The following is a 12,774-nucleotide window of genomic DNA, read 5'->3' as shown; positions in this document are numbered from 1 at the left end:
TGGTGGTAATCTGTTCAGATTACCATGTTTGGTTACTGTAGCAGTGGTAATGTTGATGGTAATGTAAGATTACCAATAGTGAAATATTACCAAGTAAAGTGGTAATCACATTACCACCAAAACAGGTGTCCATCCAGATTACCAGGTTGGTGGTAATCTGGCATGCATTTTTTTCCAATTATACCCCCATTACTTTAATGTAATTCCTTATTACATTCCCTAGTTTTTATTTTCCCTTATTATTTTTAATATTATAATTTAATTATTTATTTATCAAAATACTTTAAATTAAGATTTTTGAATTTTTATATGTAGGGGTATTTTGGTAAATATAAAGATATTTAAAAAAAATACAAAATAATAATAATTTTTTATATGATAATTTAATTATTTCTTTATTTAAATATTTTAAATTAAGTTTTTCAAATTTTTTTACATAGGGGTATTTTGGTAAAACACAGGTATTTAAAAAAATTGTAAAAAAAATAATTTTTAATATTACAATTTAATTATTTATTTATATAAATAATTTAAATTATATTTTCAAAATTTTATACGTAGGGGTATTTTGGTAAATACAAAGGTGTTTTAAAAAATCATGAAATTTTTTTTTCGATATTATAATTTAATTATTTATTTATCTAAATACTTTAAATTAATTTTTTCAAATTTTTATATGTAGGGGTATTTTGGTAAATACAAAGGTATTTAAAAAATGTAAAAAAATAATTTTTGATATTATAATTTAATTATTTATTTATTTGAATGCTTTAAATTAATTTTTCAAATTTTTATACGTAGGGGTATTTTGGTAAACACAAAGGTATTTTAAAAAAATGTAAAAAAATAATTTTTGATATTATAATTTAATTATTTTTTTGTTTGATTGCTTTAAATTAAGTTTTTCAAATTTTAATATGTAGGGGTATTTTGGTAAATACAAAGAAATTTTTAAAAATTGTAAAAAAAATAATTGTTGATATTATAATTTAATTAATTTATTTATCTAAATACTTTAAATTATATTTTTCAAAATTTTATACGTAAGGTTATTTTGGTAAATACAAAGTTATTTTAAAAAATTGTGAAAAAATAGTTTTTAATATTATAATTTAATTATTTATTTATCTAAATATTTTAAATTATATTTTTTCAAAATTTTATCTGTAAGGGTATTTTTGTAAATTTGACACATTAATGATGTGATTACCATGATTAACCAAACATGGTAATGAAAGATTACCAGTAATATAAATTCTCAACCAAACATGGTAATCTCACATTACCACAACATTCCCGGACATATAACATTCTCGACCACATTACCACTGGTAATCTCATTACTATGGTAATTTATCATTACTGTGAACCAAACACCCCCTTAATCTATTCTATATACTCGCCTGTATATAATGTGAACATATAGGCTAATGGTGTTTTGATGTTGTTTTTTTAAAAAAGGGTACTTCTTGTGCTTGAGAATTGTTTTTTGATATCTTTGTTACTTTAGAATTCTTCTTCAAGTTGTACTCCTAGGATCTACACCATACACAATAATCAAGGGTATTCTATTACACTATTCATTAATTATAGACCTACCTGTATAGTTGAGATGTGATGAGTGGTGTTCGATGTAATGTTTAAGCATGATGTTGAAAGGGTGCTCGTTTGACTCTCAAAGCAATTCTGATCACATAGAGTGAGCAACACATATGAGTTTTTTGATATATTTTTTTTAGAAGACTCCTAAATTTTGATATATGATTAACGCCGGTGATTAACTAAGTAATAATTCTAATGAGCTATTAAAATTAAATATTTATTTTATAATAATTAGGTAATTATAATATTTTAAAAAGTGGTTATCACTTAAAAAACCAATTATTATGTGTATAATTATTTATATGCATAAAAGAAATAAAAATCATTTTATCACAATTTTTTTTTTTACTTTTTCTCATTCTTAATAACTATTTTTCTAACCTTATAACCCAACATAGTTTTTATTTTCATATCTTTTCCATTCCCATTCATTTTTATTTCCAACACAGAAGAATTTTTTGTTGGGAAATAAAGTGTGAATTTAAAGTGATATTTTCCAAATATTGATTACAAAAGAAAAAAAAAATCATCTAAATTAACTAAACTAATACTAATAAAAATCAAATAATTATAGATGAAAATTTTATTTTATTTTAAATAATAACATTTATTTAAATAATTCAATATATACAAAGGATGATCACAGCTGCAATAGAGGTAGAATATTTTATTTTCACATAAAAAAGTCGAAGGTTCATTTTGTGATTTAACCTCTAAAAAAATAATAAAAAATGTGTGTCGTGGCTTATCTACATTATAAATAATAATAATAATAATAATAATAATAATAATAATAATAATAATAATAAATTGTCAAAGGCTGTTTGGCTGACCGAAAAATATAATGTGGAGGACATAAAACTAGTGGGAGATAATTTTCTTATTTTTCATAGCTTGCAAGTGAAAGCCTCTAAACACACAAAAAACAATGCACAAAAGAATGAAAAGAAAAAGAAATTCAAGGAATGAATTAATGAAGCAGTGTAGAAGGAGAAGGACATGACATGAAAATCAATGGCAGCTAAAGTGCAAGTACATGAAGGAGAAGAAAACAATGAAGAAAGACAGAGAAGAAGTAACAGTAACAAGAGAAGCATGATTGGGTGGAGAAGAAGGAAGAGAAGAAGCAGGAGGAGAAGGATGAGCAGGATCATTGTTACTGTTTTTAACAACTGGAGGCAATGGTGGATCATCAACATCAGCAGGTTGGAGCACTGGAGCAGGAGGTTGAGCTGGTGGCAGTGCATCTGGTGGTGCTAATTGGAGTAAAGATCCAGGTTGTGCTGCCAATATGGTGTATGGCAAGTCTGCATCTGAGTAGAAACATGGACTCCCTGCAACCAATTCATTCATCCAAATCATTATCTTTTCTTGTTTATTTTTCTGATAAGAGAAAAAAAGAAACACAAGAACTTACTCATGTATGAACTTGCAGTGGCAGGATATTCAGTGACCACTCCATCTAATCCAAGACCAAGAACATAAGTAGCAACTTCGACAGTTGGGTCGGAGAAATAGTCGAAAGCCAATGCCATGAACTCATTTCTGAGCACTGAGACAAACACAGAAATGTTAGCGGCAAACATCTCTTTGGCCACCGGAGTGAAACCCGACAGGAAGAAGTCTGAGTACGCGACCAGCGATGATCTTGGGAGGTTTACAGCATCAGCAAACTGCTTAATTTCAGTTACTGATGGCTTCGGCGCATCGCTTATTGACTCTTTGATCATTAGCACTCTCTTGTAAGTTGAAACACTCTTGAACTTCTCGAGAACTGAAGTATCGTCAGATTGAATGTAAACTTGTTGAAGTGTTTGCTGATCATAACTAGCAGCAGTCAAGTTGCTCATTACAGTATTGACGATGTCTAGGCCTTGTTTTGATGCAAGGTAAGCAGCATTCTGATTTACAATAACATTCTTCAGTTAATAAAAGCCTAAAAGTAAAAAAAAATTATGAAATTGCGATGATGAACTTGCCTCTATTGAAATCAAAATTCCAGGGACTGATGAGTTCTTCGCAAAGTCCAGGAATTCAGGAAGTGTCATGAGCTTTCCGGCATTCTGCATTGCAGGATTTCTAGACAGTCCTGATGATGGTAATCGGGTTTGACTTGCTGTTTAAACAATGCCAAGAGTGTTAATAATTAGAACTCAAAGAAAATCTAATACGGAAAACAGAATGGAGAAGTTTGAGGAATAATTCACGTTTCAAGGTTTGGATCTCGGCCCAAGTGAGATCAAAAGAGTAGATGCCATTGTCTTTCTGTATTTCGGGGATGACGGTGGAGTGTGACATGAAGGAAGTCATTGCGGTTGTAGTTTGTGAGACATCTGCAGAATCCAAACAGAATGCAACTCCATCCTTTGTCATTTGAACCGAGCAATCGATTATGTCAGCACCATCATTTACGGCTTGCTGATAAGCAAGATCAGTGCATCCGGCATAGACTCCGCTTGCGCCATTGTGCGATATAATTAGCGGTTTATCTGCATTGTAGAATTAACGACATTGATTATAAGCCTCTACAGAATCTGACGTGAATTTAGCAGGTAACTCACCTTTAATTGGCGGCGGGATGTTTTTCTTGTTGTGCGCCAAGCATGCTGCAACAAAACAAAGATAGTGATCAATTCAAAATCATCAGCGAAGATGTACAATTTAATGAATGTAACTAGTGCTATTTATATTGAGAGAATAGCATTACCAACAGCTTGTGATGCAGTAGAAGGGAAGTCAGTGAGCACACCATCAACGGAGAAGTCTGAATTGTCGACAAACTGCAAGTACTCTGTCGAAGGATCATAACTGTAGTTATAGCTTGCGGGAGCATCATTTGCGAAGCCGTAAGCATAAACTTCGAGACCCAACTTGTGCGCGTCCAATACAAGAGTTGTTGCAGGCTCTAAGTAAAGATCTTTACCGACCGGCCATATGTACTCCTTCGGGACAAGAATTCCAGAAGAAAATGACTTGATCATCGGAAGATCCTTCAGAAGGGAACTATATGTTTTCTTCGTTGAGGGCTCGGTTTTATCGGCTTTTAGGAATTTGAAAATGAGCCTCGTATTCCTTGCATTGACTTTGCCACTTAGACCTTTTAAGAAATTGATTTCGGGAGAAGAGATGAAATCTATTGGCATTTGATTTGATAATCCCAGTGTATACTCTGCTATGTCTAATTTGTGTTGCTTAAAGAAGTTAGCATACTGCGAATAAAAAAAGCGAGCGAAAAAATGTCAAACAACAATGAAAATAGAACTACACAAAAGTTGATAACCAGTAAATATCTACGATGGAAAACAACTCATATAATAACTCTTGTGATTGGAAACATCATAGTTTATCTTAAAGAAAGTAGAGGATAGATCATCGAAAAAGTCAAAATTATTTTGAATGGAAAGAGAATTGTGATTAAGCGAAAGGAAGAAAACTGTGGTTAAGAATAAAAGAGCACTTACTTCGACATTCAACCAAAACAACGGGGGTTGCACAGCCACAACGTCTTCGACCCTCATCATGGATTGGCTATTATCAAAAACACTCGGCCGAGAAAAAATGCCCTGAATCACTTTGATATCATATCAAAAGCAACAAAAAAAAAAGGTTAAAACTATCAGTTCATAATCAATCTACTACAAAGAAGAAATTATAAAACAAGAAGACAGACACATACATGAAACCTTATCGAACAAAACCTTAGAGACATAATCGATTGCGAACCATCCGGTGACATCCTCCCCATTGACAGGATAAGTTTTCTGTCCTTTTGGAAATGCTTGTGATATTGTGGTAGAGTTATCCAATTGAAGGCCTGAGTGACAGAAACCAGCACCATCTTTTGTCAATTGAAGGTCACAGAACAAGACTACATCACTCAAGCTTGTCGATAATGCAAATTGGTACGCAAACTGGCTCGAGTCTGGAAAAAGCCCTGAATAGCCTCCTCGAGCTATCACTAATGGTGCATCACCTGTAAAAACAATCAATCCAAAACTAAGTAAAAAAAAAATGGTATAATTTCAGAAAACCATCACTTAAAATGAGCATACCACTCAAAGTCTGCCATTGGACAACTGGTTTTGCATGTTTAGCAGCAAATGCTTCATTGAACAATAAGAAAACAAAGAAAAGATAGCAAAACATTGTGTTGCAATCCCTGTAAATATCAAAACAAAAACAAAATATGTAACAAGATCTTGATATATATATATATATATAAAGAAAATTAACATGAAAACATAGATTGAAAAGGGAAGTACCAGGAATAATCAAAGGAAGGTTTCCTGAGTCCTTGAGAATGTTGGGATCATCAGGAAACCAACCTGTGAAAAATGAGACAAGAAGAAGTTTAATTTTGGGAAAGATATAAAATTGGTAATTTTAAATGTAACGGTCGGAGTAGAAGTATTTCTATAATTGGATTGTAAAGGCTATTTCTTTTCTTGGTGAAATATTCGTTAACGCGTTTGTTCCTTCCTCGCGGGGTAATTAGTAACTTTTTCGCGGGTTTTTTGTAACCGCCTAACGTTGACCAGGTTCACGTGGGAATAACTTCGATTTTTTTCCACATAAGTTTTCAACATATATATATATATATATATATAATGATATTTAAAAAAAAAAACAATTGTTTTATCGTGAATGCAAGGTTAGTATCCACGCCTTATATATATATTTTTTTTAATAACAAAAAAGACATGATTTTATTTTATTTTTTTATCATCCAACCATAAATTCCAACCGAAAGGATTCCAGTTTAGTATATAACATTTAAAGTTTAAAATTTTAGAATTTTAGGTATAAAAATATATAGTATTTTGATTTAAAATTTTATAATTTTAAATAAAATTTTATATATAATATTTTATGATTTTTAAAATTTATAGATTTATAAGATTTGAATTTAAAATTTATTAATAAATCAGAAATATATGAATAGCCACATAAATTAAAGAACAATATGTGTTCTTTAAATTTACTAATCTGACAATAGTCCGCCATATGATAGATGCTAATAATTTTCAATTTTTTTTTAAATGTGATTTTTTAAAATAATATGGCATCAAAATGCGACTTCTTCTTGTTGCCTGGTTTTTGAAAAGTAAATAAATAAAATAAAATAAAAAACAAGGGAGTATTCATAATTTTTTTTTCCCTCCTCAGAATGCTCGAATGCTCAATTAAAAATTTTTCATTAAAAACATACAAAAACTTTTCAACAAAAAGATGGTTGTTTTAAAATCAAAAACACACACAAGAAAGAAGTTTGAGTAGTGAAAATTGCCAATGATAAAAAGAACTCTCATCTCTATCAAGATAATATGATTTTAATGACTCAATTATAATAATATGATCTCCATTTGAAAAAGTTGCAAACAATAATACTATCATCTTAACTCATCAAAAAATAAATTAATAAATAAATAATTTCCAAATCTAGTCATGCAAATATCAGACTACCTCTTTCTAATACTAAATCTAATTCTTATATATTCATCAATTTGATAGCCATGACTAACACCGAGTTGTCAGTTACAGTGTAATCCAATAGAAAGGTGAACCAACATTGGTTGTATTAACCCAAATATATATATATATATATATATATATATGGAAAAATCGACTCCTCATTTAGTTATAAACATCAACAAGGTAGTTTAAATTCATTAATGCATGCGAAAGGTTCTCTATTTATTTTTAGTGACAGTAGTCTAATTTAATAATTTTTACTTAAATCTTCCTTACTTAGATATCCTGGAAATCAACATTCAACCCAAAACTAAACTGTTAATCTAAGAAATTGATCAGCAAAGTCATCAATAGAACCCGACGCCATAGAAAACAGACACCTTATTAAACCCTTTTTTATACTAAAAAAAATCTTTGTACTAAAGCATAACTCCAAGTATGAATGTTCTACCTCAAGCTTTCTCATCTTTTATGTTTGAGTTTGACGGAAACTAGATGTGGAAAATTATTTAAAAATAATTAGAAGTACAACCAAGGGCGAAAATATCAGCAATAAAATGTACAAATGGGGATTCTTCAAGATATCAAAGGAAATAACCATTTAGCTAGATCATAAAATCCCGATTTTGAATCAAGTCTATTAGTTGATTGCTTCACAGAGGTAAAATTGACGATAAGCTCAACAAAAAATTATGCAACACCACAACTGGGGAACATCCAGTGGTACTAAGAAAACCCGGCCACAACTCAAGGGTTCTCTGGTAGTGTGATTATGAATCTAAGCTCAGACAGAATCCTGATCAAATAAAACAAAGTAGCAAATTACATATTGAAGCTTACTGCAACAATAAGGTCGAAATCAAAGCAATAAAAAAAAATTTCGAAGTTCATCAATTCAGAAAAGTAAATGATGAAAAGGCGGTTCACATACAACCAAAAAAATAAACGTGTCTCCACTTTTCTAAGACTTTGGTGTAATATGACGGTTGTCACCATAAAGTAAAAAAGTCAGTGTCAAATGCAAGACTATAGTTCTGCAGTCCAAGATGATTTTTGGTAGTAGTATCAATGAACCCCATTTTAACTTCAATAAATCATGAGATTTATTTCGACAGCATGTAAAACCATAGGCAGAAAAGAAATGTCATTTTACTGTGATGCTGCCACACTAAAAATTTTCCAAACAACAACTCAATCATTTTGGATGGAGAACATAGGGAACGCAGGGGAAACCGGGAAAAACGATTCCAACTTTAAGGGCACCTACTAAGTTAAAAAGGATGGAAAATTGTTTTTTTCCTAATCACCTTCATCATTGGAACAATAGCATGCAAACATATTTCTTCTCAAAATTTTTGTCAACACTTGTATGAGGCATTCATAAACCAAACTACTGCAGTGATTTACAACAAATAATTTGGGCAAATGGAGCCCCCACATTGAAAATATGAAAGCCCAAGACAATCAAAAGAGGGTTTCAACAATTAAAATTGTATCAATGCAATGAGATACGACCTTCCCTAACAATTTTATTGAATGACATTCATTGATGAACTTCAATAAAGAAAGAGCCATGTAAACTAAAAAAATAATAATCGAATGTCAAGGTGGTTTGAACATCAACATTGCCTAACAACACCAGGTATCAAGCTAAGAAGTGATCAGCAAGTAATAAGCCAAAAGGTGCCCAATTGACCATATACCAAAACTGAATTACATTTTAAGTATCAAACAACGCTACAATGCTACATCAATATGAAACTAAAGTGCAGCATATTTGGGACAGACAAGTAAATCAAGGAAAGATAAAATAAGATAATGATGTAGAAAAAAATCCATATTCCTTCCCGTGGTTACATGACAGATATGGGTAAGATTAATAGCAAGCATTCCAACGTAGCAGTTTTGGTTACTTGCTGCTAGAAAGCACTCTAAAATCTATACCTTAAGCTAAAAATCTAGAAATTGAGTGAAACTTTTCTCCAGTGTTTGTCTGGGACTATTAAAATGTGGCACAACAAGAAATTTGCAGCAGTAAGTGCTAATTGATCAGTAGAAAGTTAATAATAACAAGAAAGATCATTTAACAAATTATTCTTTTGCTTCATTACTTTGAATTTGCAAAGCTTTTTCCAACAAAGAACTATAGTAAAACATGATTTTAACATCTTTAAGCTAAAATAATAGTAAATGGCATGAGATAAAATTATAATGATTCAATTGTATCGATTTTTTAAAAGTTCTCATTTAACAGCACTAAGAAAATAAGAAATAGGTCACATCTCAAAGATGAATTCTGCTAATCTTATCTTAGCATAATAACAAATGCTTCTTCCAATAAACAGCTTATGTTCTGTACAAATCTATTTAAACTACCAACCCAGGATGACACAATATGTTCATATGAAACAACACACTATTTTATGTCAATGATTTGCCAAGAATAAACCATCTTTGGCATCAACTGGTTATTAAGTGTCTATATTGCATTAAAAACCCAATTGCAAAAAAATAAAAAACAAAAAAACAAAAACAAAAAAAACAAAAAACAAAAAAACAAAAACAAAAAACAATTTGCAACAATTTGGTACCATAATTAGAAGGAAAATCCCTGTATGTGTGTGTATCTATGTTTTGATACGAAAAAAAGTTGACAGATGGAAACTAACCAATGCAAACTATTGAGTCTTCTTTTCCTTGCTAGATTTTCTTCCAGTCTTGATCAGTATGGCATCATACTGCTTCAATAGCACCTTGTGTGCCACACCAAGCTTCTCATCCACATGATCCTGGTACTTGTCATACAACACCGGTACAGTGAGCGCCAGAAGAACTCCTGCAACAAAACAAAGCTACATCCAATAGAACACAACCCAACAAAAAATATATATATACTTCAAGAACAACGCAAAATGCCCAAATTTTCCGGAAATAAAACTCACCAATGTAAACAAAGGTAAAGAAATTGACCAATCCCCCAATGGTTGACACCATCCACAGCACCAAAATGACCTTCAAAATAACATCAAATAAACTCAGCGAATCCAGCATCAGATTCACAATCAAAACAACAAAGGGCTCAGGAAGAAGGATAAACCTGAAGAAAAACCTTCTTATCTCTCCCAATCGCAATATCTCTAGCAATGGCCAAAGCCCAATTGATCCACACCCGAACCTCCACGGCGACCTTCCCAGCAACCTCCTCCGAGATCTCCAGATTGGGGAGCGGAGGCAACGGCCTAAGTCCAACAATTCCCGAACGCAATGAATCAAAGAATCAAAAAACCCAATTTTAGCCGAATCCAAAGGATGTACCTATTGAGGAGAGATGCAGCGCGGGCCCAGAAGAAGAGGATGGCGACGAGGAGGCAAAGGGCATTGGCGACAAGGGAGAAGAGGCTATATCCAGCGAGCTCGAAGAGGATCCAAGTCGAGGTGAAGCCGGCCAAGACAGCGATGGCGGTGTTCCTGCGTCTCCAGAGAAGGACGTCGGCGATCAGGCCACCTCCGAGGAACTGGTGCATGGATCGACGGCGTGAGGCGGCGGAGGAGGTGGGGTTGGAATTGTCGACGGAGGCCATGGATTTAGGGTTTTGAGAAGAGGAAGGATCGGAGGGAGAAGAAGAGGGTTTTTTAATCACTAGTTTGAAAACAGAAGGTAAGACGAAGCTTTTATAGATGGGGTTATTTTGCAAAATAACCCCTCTTCTTATTCTAATTTTGAAAAAAAAAACCCTTTTATGTTTTAATTTTTAAGTTTATCTGAAAAAAAATATTATAAATAAAAATATATCTAATAATTTGAAATCTCTCATAAAATTTATTTTTTTCGGATATATTTATATGATTGATTTTTTTGCTTTAGGGCATGTTTGGGATAAGGATTAATTTAAAAATTTTGAGAATGAAGGAATGTGTTGTTTTTATGTTTAGTATCAAAATTTTAAAATTATTTTCTAAAAAATATTAATTTTTAGATATACATCATTCTCATAATTAATGATTTTTTTATATTTCCACAGGTGGTTGGGTATTAAATATTCTCATGTGTTATGCATATATTTAGGGTCTATTTAGTAACCCAAAATTATATCATAATTCGTATAATATGTCATATTGGTTGTTTGGGTACTTAATTTAAACTATAAAATTACTGCATAATATAGATGTTATGGACTTATGGTATAAAAAAAAATATATTCCACCCAAAGTGGAATATGTAATGTGCATGGGCAGACACACTCTATTTTTAGGGTTTCGTTTGATCTTGCCTTAAAGCCTTTCCCGGCAATCGCTCTTCTAGTGTTTGTTTTCTATATCCTTCGTGATCTCTACCTTCTTCTCCATGGGTGGCCATCTTGGATTTCTTGTGTATTGGATCAGGTTATTGTTGTCATCAGTGAGTTTTGTGATTGATGATCTTGATCCATTTTTTTTATTTAAGAATTGATTTGGTTGTTGCTTTGGATCATGATGTTTGTTCTTTAGTTTTTAGTATTAAACTTGGAGTGTTTGGTGAAAGATCGATGCTTTTTTTTTTGTCTTCTTCAATGGTATTTTTTTGGATTTTGTTTGATGTTTTGTGTATACGTATGAATGGTGGATTCATTGTCCTGATATGCTCGATGTGGGTGTGAGAATAGCAAAGGATTGTTATTAATCTTTTGGGATCTCCAATTTATGCTTTTGCAAACTGTATAATTGGGGCTCTTTGGATTAAAGTCTGTGTATTGGAGAAAGATAAAAAGATATCATCTTGATCAGTCTAAAAGTTTTTTTTTAATAAATCTATATTAATCTTTTTTTCCCCTAATGGTCTTGATGCCTGCAAGTATTTGTTTGGAAGCCTTTTTCCTTCCAATGCTCTCCCTCTTGGGCTATGAGTTTTCATCTTTGTGACTAATCCTGGACCAATCAAAGAGAAATGCTATGTCACGCCCCGAACCTAGCTGGGCACGTGGCAACCACCACGACAACAAGAAGTGGGTCCCACAACATCCCCCACCTTCAAGTCGTCGTAAGGCTCAACATAAACCTGCTAAAATAGTTACTAGAATAGGGAACAATACCAACAATGAAAGCATAATAGGGTTCCCTCACACCAAGGACCCTAAATACATGAGAGCATCGCAAATATACAGACCAGGGTTTCCAGTTACAATCCATAAGGTACAAATATAAGAAAAATACATAAAGGTCAAGTCTAGTGGATCCATAAAATTTACATGCACACTATAACAAACCTAGACAAGGAGAACAGACGAATCACTCTACTGCCTGCACAGCACAACCCAGTCCAACATCGCAGTCTAAGAAAGAAGAAAGGAGAGTAGTGAGTAACATGTGTTACCCAGTGAGTGGTGACAGCATAGATATAATAGAGAAATAAAGTATTTCAAACTTTTGTTTACCACAATAATACTAACATATAAAAGTAATTTCCAAGTATTCAACAGGTTAATAAATAACACAATGCCTGTCAATAGAATAAATGAGTAGCTTTTTCCAACACATTGAACACAGTTTAAAAAAAATTCGGGCTGGCCTCAAGCAATTCCTAAGCTAGTCGTGGCCGCGACTAGCTACGGAACCACCAAGGTGTTTTAAAACCTTAAAAATATAAATGTTGTCCTTTCCTTGGTGTTGACCACTTAGATTCCCGTGTGGTAACCCCGGGTTTCTCACAAAAAAAGAACCTCT

The 12,774-nt window shown here is 32.3% G+C and overlaps 2 protein-coding genes across 2 annotated transcripts; both read right to left on the bottom strand.

Annotated features, from left to right (window-relative positions):
• Nucleotides 1–2,513: 2,513 nt before the first annotated feature.
• Nucleotides 2,514–5,924, bottom strand: LOC120269299 (glycerophosphodiester phosphodiesterase GDPDL6-like). Its single transcript, XM_039276633.1, has 10 exons — nucleotides 5,865–5,924; nucleotides 5,655–5,761; nucleotides 5,279–5,575; nucleotides 5,064–5,173; nucleotides 4,310–4,811; nucleotides 4,164–4,208; nucleotides 3,810–4,091; nucleotides 3,582–3,718; nucleotides 3,020–3,503; nucleotides 2,514–2,936 (listed from the first exon to the last, which is right to left on the bottom strand). Exons 2-10 carry the CDS (start codon nucleotides 5,746–5,748, stop codon nucleotides 2,614–2,616), a joined length of 2,274 nt encoding a protein of 757 aa, XP_039132567.1. The 5' UTR covers nucleotides 5,749–5,761; nucleotides 5,865–5,924; the 3' UTR covers nucleotides 2,514–2,613.
• Nucleotides 5,925–7,656: 1,732 nt separating this feature from the next.
• Nucleotides 7,657–10,715, bottom strand: LOC120268319 (reticulon-like protein B11). Its single transcript, XM_039275761.1, has 5 exons — nucleotides 10,390–10,715; nucleotides 10,172–10,313; nucleotides 10,017–10,086; nucleotides 9,744–9,910; nucleotides 7,657–7,870 (listed from the first exon to the last, which is right to left on the bottom strand). Exons 1-4 carry the CDS (start codon nucleotides 10,653–10,655, stop codon nucleotides 9,753–9,755), a joined length of 636 nt encoding a protein of 211 aa, XP_039131695.1. The 5' UTR covers nucleotides 10,656–10,715; the 3' UTR covers nucleotides 7,657–7,870; nucleotides 9,744–9,752.
• Nucleotides 10,716–12,774: the final 2,059 nt, after the last annotated feature.

The sequence above is a fragment of the Dioscorea cayenensis genome, chromosome 9, assembly GCF_009730915.1.
Source record: "Dioscorea cayenensis subsp. rotundata cultivar TDr96_F1 chromosome 9, TDr96_F1_v2_PseudoChromosome.rev07_lg8_w22 25.fasta, whole genome shotgun sequence".
Classification (NCBI taxonomy): Eukaryota; Viridiplantae; Streptophyta; class Magnoliopsida; order Dioscoreales; family Dioscoreaceae; genus Dioscorea; species Dioscorea cayenensis.
The sequence above is the reverse complement of the archived record's forward strand: the minus strand, read 5'-3'. Positions and strand labels throughout refer to the sequence as shown.

What these genes read in the sequence shown, in the direction of transcription:
- LOC120268319 (XM_039275761.1), bottom strand. Translation starts at nt 10,655, where the DNA reads ATGGCCTCCGTCGACAATTCCAACCCCACCTCCTCCGCCGCCTCACGC. An exon ending in GCTGCATCTCTCCTCAATAG is followed by an intron (nt 10,314 to 10,389) that starts GTACATCCTTTG and finishes TGTTGGACTTAG; the next exon opens with GCCGTTGCCTCCGCTCCCCA. An exon ending in ATAAGAAGGTTTTTCTTCAG is followed by an intron (nt 10,087 to 10,171) that starts GTTTATCCTTCT and finishes GTTATTTTGAAG; the next exon opens with GTCATTTTGGTGCTGTGGAT.
- LOC120269299 (XM_039276633.1), bottom strand. Translation starts at nt 5,748, where the DNA reads ATGTTTTGCTATCTTTTCTTTGTTTTCTTATTGTTCAATGAAGCATTT. An exon ending in TGTTTTGGTTGAATGTCGAA is followed by an intron (nt 4,812 to 5,063) that starts GTAAGTGCTCTT and finishes TTTTATTCGCAG; the next exon opens with TATGCTAACTTCTTTAAGCA. An exon ending in CACTGCAAGTTCATACATGA is followed by an intron (nt 2,937 to 3,019) that starts GTAAGTTCTTGT and finishes AATTGGTTGCAG; the next exon opens with GGAGTCCATGTTTCTACTCA.